Raw genomic sequence first — 12,334 nt, 5'->3', positions numbered from 1 at the left:
TGTGATAGAGATGCATCGTGTTGTGGGCGATGTACACCCGCCAGGACTGCAACAAAATGCCTCTCACTTGATGATTCCGCCGATTTCGCCGAACGTTTTCAAGCCTGCAACAATAAGTGAGGTTAGGAGTGTGCATGACTCTGGCTATCAAACACCTTTGTTCCCGCCACATGTGTCCTCCCTCATCAACTGCACAGTTACCTCTTATGGACCAATGCTGATTTCTGCAACTGCTTCGTCAGACAACCTACTACCGCCAGGACAATGATTTGCTACGGCGAAATCCATGCAGTACCACATGGATACCTGCCACATGGCCAGACGTGCTTCGTCCACAGGTCAACCACCTCAGCATCTGACAGTCCACACCTGCCTCGGTTCAGCATCGGCACAAGACTTCCTACTTCGATACCTCGGCCTGCAACAGGAACAATAACTTGTTATCTGTGCATGACCCCCACCTCTGTCCCACTGCTACGCCTCAGTGTTTTGTGCCACGACATTCACCTTATCCGCACACCGTTTTGAGTGGAGTGACTATGAACAGTGAACATTCACACATTCCGTCCCACGTTCGACATCATTTCCCACACTGTGCTTCTGGACAGCCCGCACCTCTGCAGCCTCCCTGCAACACAGGTGGCCCCGGCTCTGATCATATGTCGAGCTTTCTGCAGACTAACACGCATTCTCACATTTTCAACTTTTTCTTCTCACCTGTCGCCCGCCCCCCCCCCCCCCCCTCCACGCCGACTCCATTCGAACTTCCGCTGCCATTCTTGTCACATCTCGGTGTGTCACCCACATCTGTCTTCCACGACGCGTCAACCCGCAACGTGTTGAACACCCGCAACCGCAATTGACACATTATGGTGTCTCACCCGCATCGGCCTTCCGCATCACAACGGATCATTCTCAACCACAACGTGACACCTTCACGCTGCCACCCGAACAGCCATTGTTGCCACATCCCCTGGAGGCACACTCTCCAGGGATACTACAGCAACAACAGCTCGTTTCAGGCAGTGCCCCAACGAACTCAGCTCAGCCTGTTCTTCTGAACATCTTACAATGCTTACCGACACTGCCACTGTTTAATCCCGACAGAGCTACAACCTGGTTCAAAATTGCAGACGAAGTGTTCGACCATTACAAACTCGATGAGTCAACCAGGTTTCTGTGCCTCATCACCCACCTGCACAACCAGGACGACTTGATTGCTGACCTGGTCGACGCCCCGCACTCACCTACCAAAAAGACAGTTCTATGTCGGCTTGCACACTCAACTGAGGCAGCAATACGGCAAGTGCTCCATGTTGAGCAACTAGGCAATGACAAACCTTCCCAGCTCTGGAGACGGCTACGTGCCCTGGTCAGTGCCGATCTATTCTCTGACGCAGCTCTCCTCGCCATCAGGTCAGATGAACTATCTCCTCACATCCGCTTTGCTCTGGCTCAAACGTCTCCTGAACCTGTTGAGCAAAGAATGACAATTGCTGACAAGCTACACGATGCATCACTACTCTCTTTCGCCAGCCACTGCCTACCTGACAAGTCTCAGGTTCAGGCTCATCGTCTTGCGGCCGGGGCTGTACTGTGCCGACCATTCCGCTCACTCTGGCAAGCAGTAAACAAGCAACTGGGATGACACCGGCTCCGCAGAGTCATGCCCCCTCCTGCAACCGAACCTGCAGTGGCCACTGAACCTCAGCCACCGCCACTGGCAAAGAACGTTCTGCAGGAAATGCAACCGCACTACCCGTACTGTTACTTCTACACATGATTTGGTGAGGCGGCACGGAACAGCAGACCACCCTGCTACTCCCCAAACGGCAATCGCAGATAGGTCAGGTTGCCGCCTTCTGTGCACAACATGACAGGCACCCCCCAGTGCTCCATTCTGTTCGGGAACGACCGGATAATTGCGAACGACTTTACATTAAAGACATTTCGTAGGGATACCTTTTCCTAGTGGACACAAGCGCCAATGTTTCGCTGCTGCCTATGTCCTTAGTGTCGTTGAACATCCGCCCTCATCATACTTCACTGCAAGCGGGTAATTCAACTAAACTACAATGCTCGGGTTCAATTTCCCACGTCGTATCACTCTCTGCAAACTGCAAATTCGCGTGGACTTTTTTAGTGTGCGAAATTGACGAACCCATACTAGGCATTGACTTCTTGCGACACCACAAACTTTCACTGGACCTAGTGCGGAACACCGTGTTTCATCATCCGTCCAAGACACACTTCCTCTGTGCTCAGTCGAGCAAACCCCCCGTGACACATTGGTCCGGGCTCATCTCATCCATACACGCTCATCTCTGTCGATGATGTAACAAGAAACCACGCACAAGTGCCTTGTCGAGCTTAAACAAGTCGCTCACCTATGAAAGGAAAACCACGAGCTCTCCCTCTGGCTCCACGAAACACAGCTCCAGCTCTCCAATACAGTGAAGGGATTACAGACACTACAGCAAGGACAAAGCTAGGTCAGTAATTGCGACAAATCTGCTTACAATCCCAGCAATCGAGCCTCCGTGTGTTTACCTTCCGCTACCCCTCGTAACTGTGCTATCAAGACTGCCATAACATGTACCAACAGTTCCGCAGGGCCACACCCTCCTAACATGGCAGTGTTTGACATTCGGCCATACACCAAGTGCGCATGCGTGACGAGCGTCATGTGTTCCCAAACTGACGACTCCTACCCTGCCCCTCGCAGACAGCACCTCAAACTATGTAACTTCGGCTCCTGCGTACCACCGTATGACCGCCACTGACAACACAAACAGTGCACTCAAGCCAAGCGTTTCGCCCATGACCGTGCTGCCACAGGCTGCGCCCTTGGACAATGGACTCACTAACGGCTCACAAGCTCTACCGAACTCACCCGACCATGGTGCCACTGCTTCGGGCCGGCGGCCATCTTGTCGCATTGACTGCTGGGACACTTTGCTGCCTCGGCTCCCTTCGGATCTGCAGAGTGGCTTCGAACACTACGACCACGTCTCACTTGCCCCGCCTGCCACACATTGTAAACAAACCGCCTCACGTGCCGCCGGCAACATTTCCGTCATCACCAACGGCATGGCTCACAAGCTTCGCCTCACACCAGGTCCCCCGATCTCCAGTAAACCGAGTCGACTTTGTCCCGAGTGCCTCTCCGACCTTAAAAAGCAGATTTCTGAACTTCTAAGCTCCGGCGTCATTGAATCCTCTGCCACTAGCTGGTCTACGCCTATACATATGACACCCAAGAAAGACGGGTCCTGGCGCATGTGCGGAGACCATCGTCGACTAAATGCATGAACAATTATGGACACTTACCCCATACCCAACATTGCAGACTTCACCAGTTCCCTCGCAGGTGTGACCACGTTCTGTCATTGATTGCAAAGAGGCCTACCACCAGATCCCCATGGCACCTGAAGACAAAGAGAAGACAGCAATCACCACCCCGATAGGGTTATTTAAGTTTAGATTCATGCCCTTTGGTCCAAAAACGCAACCCAGACCTGGCAACGCTTCATCAACGAAGTGCTATTTGATCTAAAATTCTGCTTTGCATATCTTGATGACATTCTTGTGTTCAGCTCCTCTGTCGAGGACAACATTCGACATGTGCAAACTGTTATGAACACTTCCGTGGCAGCAGGCATCGAGACCAACCAGGACAAATTGCAGCTACATTAACCCGCTGTCACTTTCCTTGGTTTTCGGATCTCTGCCGACGGCATTTCACTGCCCCCTGAGAAAGTACAAACGATACTAAACCTACCGAGACCTTTGTCATTCAAAGAGCTCTGGCACTTTCTGGGGACAGTTAATTATTATCGCTGACATCTACCTCAGGCTACGGAGATTCAGGCTCCACTGAGAGATGCCTTGGCAGGCACCAACACTTCGGATCCCGGACCGTTCCATGGACCCCTGCTATGTCCGACTCTTTCACTGCCCTCAAAAATCTTCTTGCCAAGGCCTGCAGCATCGCGCATCCTTATCCCAATGCACAGCTTTTCATCACCACTGACGTGAGCGATACTGCCATCGGCGCTGTCCTTAGCCAGACAATTGACAGCCAAACTTCGCCTCTGCAGTTCTTCTCGCACAAGCTCACCAGTGCACAACGGAAATATTCCGTGTTTGACAGCGAGTTGCTCGTGGTCTACAAAGCGATTAAGCATTTTAAGACTGACATTGAGGGACGCCCTTTCTATATTTTAATGGGCGACAAACCTCTGGCTACGGCCATTACAAACCCGCCAGCTGACCCGCCTCCTCACCGCTTCAGATACATGGACTTCATATCTCAGTTCACCACCGATGTCAGACACATAAAGGGTGCTGACAAAATAGTTGCTGATTTCCTTTCATGAGTCGACGCTGTCCATTCACTGTTAGACCTCTCTAAACTGTCTAACCTCCAACCCGCTGACAAGGAAACACAAAACCTGATTTCAGACTCTACCTCTTCACTACACTTCGTCTGCACCACCTTCCCTGGTATATCTGGTGCGACGACAGTATGGGCACGATACGCCCCCTCATCCCAACCACGCTCCGTCGAGCTGTCTTCAGGTGCATTGCATAATTTAGCCCACCCCAGTGTTCATGCGTCCGCCCGCCTCATAGCGGAGTGCTTTGTGTGGTGAAATGTCAACAACGACTGCCAGCAATGGGCGCGCTCCTGCGTAGCGTGCCAACGCTGCAAAGTACACAAGCACACTTCACCCCCTACGGCGCCTTTTGATCCCTCCTGGGCGTTTCCAGCATATTCATATTGACATTGTCGGCCCCCTCTCCCCCTCTAACGGCTTTCGTTATATTCTCTCATCTATCGACTGAACAACTCGCTGGTTTGAGGCTGCCCCCCTCTCCAATATTACTGCAGAAACTGTTGCTCGAGCTTTCGTCGAGTCATGGGTATTCCATTTCGGACGTCCAGCTATCATCATGACTGATCACAGCAGACAATTTGAGTCGGCCCTGTTCAATGGGATTTGTAACATTTGCAGCATCCGACGCATCCATACCACAGCATATCACCCGCAAAGTAATGGGCTACTCGAGGGCTGGCACCGCATTTTTAAGGCGGCTCTCCGATGCCACGACACTCTATGGATGGAGGCCCTTCCCCTTGTGCTACTCAGCATTCGTGCGATCTATAAGGAAGACCTCAAAGGCACAATAGCCAAGTTCGTATACAGCCAGAACATTGTTCTCCCTGGCAAACTTGTGAGCCCTTCCGCTTCTCTCCCTCAGTCTGACTTACCTTCCTTCATGGACTGCGTGAGACTCTCATTTCATCAACCTCCATATCCCTCCGCATGCCAGCCATTCCTGCCCTAAGGTTCACGTCCCGAAATCTCTGGACAATTGGCAGTACGTCATGCTCCGAGATGACACTGTCCGTGCTCCCCTCCAACCTCCATGTACCGGCCTGTACAAAGTTCTCCAGCGCTCAGCCAACGCCTACGACATTCAGATCAGAGATTCAGCTGTTACAGCCTCTCTCAACAGACTTAAGCCTGTTCATGTCAAGCCTTCTTCTACCCCCCTTCAGGCCACGATCATGCTTGGACTTACACACTTGATCGAGTGACTTCCAGCTCCAATCGTCTAGCTCTCCTCTGACCTCGCCCTCTACGCCGGTCTCATGCACTCCGTTAAGTGACCAGATGCTCCCCTCGTTGAGCTTACCCATGATCACGCCCTCACCGCCGGCCCCTTCACCGGTCCCTTTGACCTTTCCACTGTCGCCTGCCTCGCCCTGTCAAGGTTTCTCTCACACCCACATCTTGAACTTGCCCTCGCTCGAGGTGTTTGTGCCTGTCGCCCTGGACATAATCCATGACATCGCAATAATACTGCATGATTATACACTGTTCGTCGTGTGTTCCTCTTCATCCAGTGCTCATGACACAACCTCCGCCATTCCCTGCCACCTGGTGAAATGTGTTCCCCTCCTGCCCGACATCGACCTGCCTGGACATGCTTCGTGTGTTCGCCACGCCCATCTGGGGACATCGTCGTTGTCACTCTGTTCCACCTGCAAACCGCCAGCTTACCTGTCGCCGCACGACCAGCATGCCCAGTACGACGCCCGGCGCGCTTCAATGACTTCCAAGTTCGGTGGCCGAACCTTCCTTCACGACTTCTACTCACACAGCTCCCTGACGACACTGTCGAGCTGACCATGGTCCGGCTCCCATGGACCACCCCTGCCGACACCATAGTCATCCTCCCCCCCCACCGGCCTTTCAAGAGTACTCCGTACTGGGGGGAGAGAGCTGGCTATGTGGTGCTGATGAAATCACACCAACATCAATATGCATTCATCTTTGGACTCTAAGCATTATCTTTGGCTGTCCCGCCATGTTCAGTTCAGTTCAGTTCTTTGTGATCCTTGTGTGTGTTACGGTTAATAAATGAACTACTGCTAAATGGGTGTGATTATTGGTGCAACCATCCCGAACACACTCTTAAAGTCCATCTGATGCAAAATGTGTATCTTATCTAACACTCCCCAGGGGTCACACCTCCTTTGTGAGTATATAGTTGGCCACCATAGAGCCCTAGCTCTTGCAATGCTACTTCCTTTTAGCGTTGTAAGTCTTTCTTTTGTCCATTTTTCTTTTTTCCACTTGATTGTCTTCTTGCTGCCGATTATGCTTGGATCTGATTTGTGTTTTAGACACACATTTTGTTACCTTCTGGCCTTCTACAGCTTCACATTATTAATTAGATGGTCCCCATTGTTGGGTTTGGCTTGCTGCTTCTTCCTTCCAAGTTTTACAGAAGTGCAAATCGTGCAGGGCAGGTCACACAGCATGGCATATGCCCTACCTTTGTGGCCTTCCTCTCTTTGCATCCTTCTTTCATGCAATACAGTACTCAATACAGCAGCTATTCCATTGTGGGAGCTGGAGGGTCATGAGCTACCTTCACTGTGGTAGCTCCCTGACAATGCAGGAATGGCACTGTAGTTGCCTGAGCTGGAAACTCCCCCTGGAAGCCAAGTAGTATGTGTCAACCATAGTTGGGGCACGGGGCAATTGTTTTCTGGTCAGATAACTGTGCTTTTGTTGGTTGGCACCTGTGGGGAGAGCTCCCATTTGGAGAGGGTGGTACAGTTGTGGAAGATTCAGGTATGAAGTGAATGAAACTTTCTTCCGCTGGTGGCTGCACGGCCCCCAATACTTGGATTGTTCTAGGGTGGGTGGGGTTAATTTTTGGCTACGAAGTCACTGTTCTTCATCGAACACCTGGAGGACAGGTTTGGGGAAGTCCCAGTGATTTCATAGGTGGAAAGTGGCTCCATTCTACTTAAAATGGCCTCCCCCGCTCACTCTCAGAGGCACTGCTCGCCTGTGAAAAGCTGGCATTTGTGTCACTATAACCCCCCCGCCCCCCCCCTCCTGCCCCCCCGACCAATGAGTTGTTATAGGGCACAGTGTATGATTTTCCACTGAGATCACTTTTTACATACTGAGTGAGAGTTATGTGCTAATTTGGAGTGACAGGTTGTAAACACCAGCCCTGTCGCCATCAGTTGCACACAAATGATCCTTGTGGGTGCTTCCTCCCTCCCCACTGTGTCAACTGTGTGGAGGACCATTCCCCCTGTTCACAATACTTCAACATTTACAAAAGAGAAAAGAAAATCCAGGAATATGAGACCCTTGACTGTCTCATATATTAAGAGGCCAAGAAGAAATAAGATCACAAACATCCTGCACGTCTGATGACATATGGCACTGCTACAACGTCATCCTCCTCAGTAACTATGCATTTGCCTCTGTGTCTTCTATGTGTGGTCCTCATGCTTGCTAGACTACACCCACCTCTCTGGTAGTTGGGGTCTTCCTCCTACAGCTTCACCCAAAGCTCCTTTGGGAGTATAGATTACCTATTTAGGTGGGGACATCAGTTTTCAACTCCAGTCAGAGAAACAATGTCCTCCTCTGGCACCCCTTACCAGATAGGGGTCCCTCAGGATGCTCATTCCCAGGACTATGCTGATCTGCAATGGGATGCCAGCTGGTGGCTGAACGAGCCACAGATTGCAGTCTGTCCCAGAATAAGGGACAGAAAAGTCCTTGCGGAAGTTTATATAATACAAGGACAAGAAATCGTGTCTCCAAAAAGAGAGATTCTGGTGGCCTCCAAGCTGCCAGACCCCTCATGTTCCGTTTCTGTATTAGAGACAGCATTCCTGGTGACCCTCTGTCCTCAGACGCCCTGCTCTCCCTCACGCTTCCTGTTTCGGGACAAATGTGTATTTACGGTGTATCTTCACAGCCAGTGGCAGCAGACAGACCAGAGGTGTGACCTGCCTCTTGGACCCTTCACCCCCCCCCCCCTCCCCCCTCCCTCCCATGTGCAGATAGTGTGATCCTTCAGTGGAACTGTAAGTTTCCTCTCCCACTTTGCTGAGGGGTGTGTGTGTGTGTGTGTGTGTGTGTGTGTGTGTGTGTGTGTGTGTGTGTGTGTGTGTGTGTGTCCTGATGCCACTCCAGAGCCAGACTGCATCTACAGCCAAATCTGTAGTGAGGATTGGTTCCTGTGCCAGTGGTGAGAAAGCATGATCATCCCAATACTGAAACGAGATACACACCCCAAACACCGCCTCCCCCTTGAGATGGACAGCTACTACCCATTTAGTCTCTTCAATGTTCTCTGCAAGTTACTCCAAAGTATGGCGAGCCAACAGCTGTTTTGGTACCTTGAGTCTTGGAGTTGTTTGGTTCCATCCCAGGGCATTTTTCATTAAGGCCATTCTGCAGCAGACAGTGGGTCTGCCTGGAGTCTACTATTTGGTCAGATGTTCCCTGGCATCAGCACCTTATTGCTGTCTTGTTATACTTGCATAGGGCTTAAGACACAGCATGGCATTACCATATCCTTGTTATCCCTATGATTGGGGGGTCTGAGCCAAATCCAGATTTCTACCCGGAACTTCTGGTCTCACCATAGTTTCCATGTACAAATGTGTGTGCTTCCCACAGTACTCTCCATATACAAGAGAACGGGGTCCCACAGGGCTCTGTATTGAATGTGACTGTTCTAGTGGCTACCAATGATCTAGTTTCAGCTGTAAGGTCTACAGGGTCACCCACCTTGCATGCCGATGACCGTTTCAAGTAGTTCAGAACCAGTGGCATTCAGCTAGAATGTCTCATCCAATTTAACAACCTTGGAAGACAGTCGAGGACTGCTTTCAGTGACACAGATGGTGACTGAAGTGTTGTAAAGTCACAGGACTCTTGCCTTAAAAACTTCATTAAAGCATGAGAGGCAAAGTATGTTGCAGGAAGTAAAGGCTGTTTTTCCTATGATGTGAGAACAGAGTTCTACAAGGTGGTTGCTGATAATGACTACTGATACCTTGAAGTTGAACTGGTACTGATTGTTTATGACAAATGTGACAGGAATACTGCACTTCACAGATGGGTTGGAAATAATGTTGTGTTATATACTGAAATGTGCTATACAGTGTGTTGCATGGTACAAATACAGTGACCTCTAGCATGGGATCTATCTTTTTGGATATTCAGGTACATTACTTAAACCTTATTTCTTACCTGCCTTGGGATCATCTTCAGGACTTCGGATTTTTGGGAAGTACACTTTTACCTCCAATTCATACCAATTGCGTTACACGTGATACTAAGCTTTACTCCAGCAGTGATGCTGGCTGTGTTAAGTCAGGAAATCTGTTGCCTGAGTTAGTAACTAAAAGGCTGTTAACCTTCCTGCAGAAGTATTCTGGCCGCCTGATGTTGCGCCTTGGGAAGGATGAGGTGCTGCGTCAAATGCGGATGGGCGTGCTCCAGGACATAGACTACAAGTTGCTGTTTCCACTGCGCAGCCCATTACCGGAGGTTAAACGCATAACGGCCAACAATGTCATTGTCTGCGAGGGACCACCAGGTACGTGTTGCTCTGTGGTGTAGTAGCATAGTTCTTGATAACAAAGCCTACCTGTGTCTTTTCCACAAAAGTAAAATGTACTTCATCACATAAATGGGTTTCTCTGCCGATTTCCATACTTCCTTTCATTTACACACCCTTACAGAACATCCCATGAATGTACAAGAGAGAGGGGATTCAGAGAGAGAGAAGCCATGTGTTCAACAATGTCATAAGGGGGTAAAATGGGCAGCAGCAATAGTTTTAGGTCAAAGTAGAATTAACGCTATTTCTTTTAGATTGGTGGACTATATTCAATATCTTTCCAGTGGACTCATACCATAAATGAAGCACAAAGGTCTATTAAATATTATTCTACAGCTGTCAAAACTCACTTCCTTTTTTTCCAGCCACAAATCTTAGCAGGAACAACTGGAAGTTAACTGATGGAAAATCTGGTGAGTAGCGTTCATGTTCAAACAGTTCGTATTTGTTGTTGAAACCTAGTCCAAAACATTTTTCCGGGCCAGTGCACTGCGTCAAAGGGAAATTTTTCCTCTTCTGTAATCCAGGTGTCTCCTCAGTATTTTTATGTAACAGATCTGGAAGATTTCAGAGACTCCCTCCCTCGGGATTCAACAGGGTTCTGTTTTGACTGTCCCTTTCTTTGCAGTGGCTGTCAAAGATCTGGCAGCAGCTGTGGGGCCCACAGTGTCCCACTTTCTGTATGCTGACGGTTTTTGCATCCATTTATGTTCATCAATGCTGGACACTGCTGAATGTAGACTGTAGGGAGCAATGCACAGAGCATAGTCTTGGGCTGTCACTCATTTCTTCAATTTTTCTGCTACCAAGGTTTGGTTTGTGCATTCTTGTCGTTGCCATACAGTCCACCCCATCCATCTTAATCGCTGGTCTCACCTAGATTACGTGAGTCCCGCATACAGCTCAGCATCACCTTAGTCATTGTAGATCCTTGACCTGACACACCATTGTGGGGTATGACTGACAACTGGTGCCTTTCAGATGACTCCTATGATTCTCTTCCTGGCAGTGGGAGGGGTTCAACTGTTGCGTGTCCTGCGCCAACTTACACATTAAGCATCTGCTTCTCCCCAGAGCACACAAAATTTTCTCTCTTCTTTCCAAATACATAGATCTATCTTCTGACAGCAGCCCAGGTCTGGTGTTAAGATTGCCATGTACATGCATTCCCATTTCTCTGAATTCTAAGTTTTCCCTCTGTCACCTCTTCTCCAGGATGCACCTCTATGGTGTATCCCCCATCCAGAGCTCTGTCTTGACCTATCAAAAGGTCCAAAACACTTGGCACATCCTGAGGCACTCCACCACCAATTTTTCTCTATTCTCAGGCATTTATGACTCTATATTGGTGGCTCGATGGTTGCCAGTCCCATTGACTTTCCTTACGTTAATGCGGGATGTAATGAACTCTGTTCCTTGCTGGATGGATGCAGTATTTCCATTGTAAGGTTGGTAGCCACCTCTTGCTCTTGAACACTTCTGTTCCTCTACCAGTGACTCCTTCCTCATCTGTAGCAACTCCTCAAGCAGTTCACAGGCTCTTGACCAGTGTTACCCTTGCCACCCCTTGGTCCTGATTATCCAGGATTTTCTTTGTAATCTTCAACAACGTGAATGCTTTGGGTTTTTGTCTGTGTGCTGGGTCACATTTGGATCACAAGGAATGAACTAGCTGACAGGCTGGCCAAATTAGTTGTTGGCAAGTCATCTCTTTGTTGGTATTCCGCAGTCACATACTTACCAGTAGTATGCCTCAAAGTTCTAGGGATTTGGAATATGGAATGGCATACTCTTTGTCGAACACACTATGAGCAATAAAGGAGACGAATTTATGGAGATCTTCCATGTGGGCCTCTCACCAGGTTGGCTGGCTCCATATCAGCCATAGTTGACTGATTCGTGGTCATATTTTCCAAGATGAGAATCTGCCCACTGTTGTTGTGGTGCCCATTTGATTGTGGCCCACATTTTGCTGCATTGCCCTAACCTAGCTGCCATCTCCTGGACTCTTTCATCTTCCTGACTAGCTATCCCTCGTGTTAACAGAAAATGCCTCACTGGCTGACCTAGTTTTATGGTTTCTTTGTGAACGGGTTTTTACAGCTCTAAGGAGAGCACCTAAACTTCGTTGGACCATTGAGAGGTTGCCTCATTTGCCCTGAATGGGCAGCGGCTGTCAAGGGTTGGTGGTAGGCCCCAGTTCTTGCCGTACATGCTCCTTTGCTATTCTTCACCCTTCTCGTGTCTTACGTTTGACTTGCTCTTCTTTTGCTTTCCTGTGCTTCTCTTGGCCTGCCCGTGTCTCCATCCTTTTATGGATACTCTTTGGTAGGGTGCCTCTGGTAAGTGGTGTGCGAAGTGGGGTGTGAGGTAG

General features: G+C 49.5%; 1 protein-coding gene across 1 annotated transcript in view; it reads left to right on the top strand.

Annotated features, from left to right (window-relative positions):
* LOC126419148 (serine protease gd-like) overlaps nucleotides 1-12,334 on the top strand; it is a 309,601-nt gene that overhangs the window by 231,942 nt on the left and 65,325 nt on the right. The window contains exon 3 of the mRNA XM_050086257.1: nucleotides 9,765-9,936. Within this exon, the coding sequence (XP_049942214.1) occupies nucleotides 9,765-9,936 (172 nt within the window). The remainder of the gene's footprint in view (nucleotides 1-9,764; nucleotides 9,937-12,334) is intronic.

The sequence above is a fragment of the Schistocerca serialis genome, chromosome 9 (genome assembly GCF_023864345.2).
Source record: "Schistocerca serialis cubense isolate TAMUIC-IGC-003099 chromosome 9, iqSchSeri2.2, whole genome shotgun sequence".
In the NCBI taxonomy this organism is placed as follows: Eukaryota; Metazoa; Arthropoda; class Insecta; order Orthoptera; family Acrididae; genus Schistocerca; species Schistocerca serialis.
The sequence above is the reverse complement of the archived record's forward strand: the minus strand, read 5'-3'. Positions and strand labels throughout refer to the sequence as shown.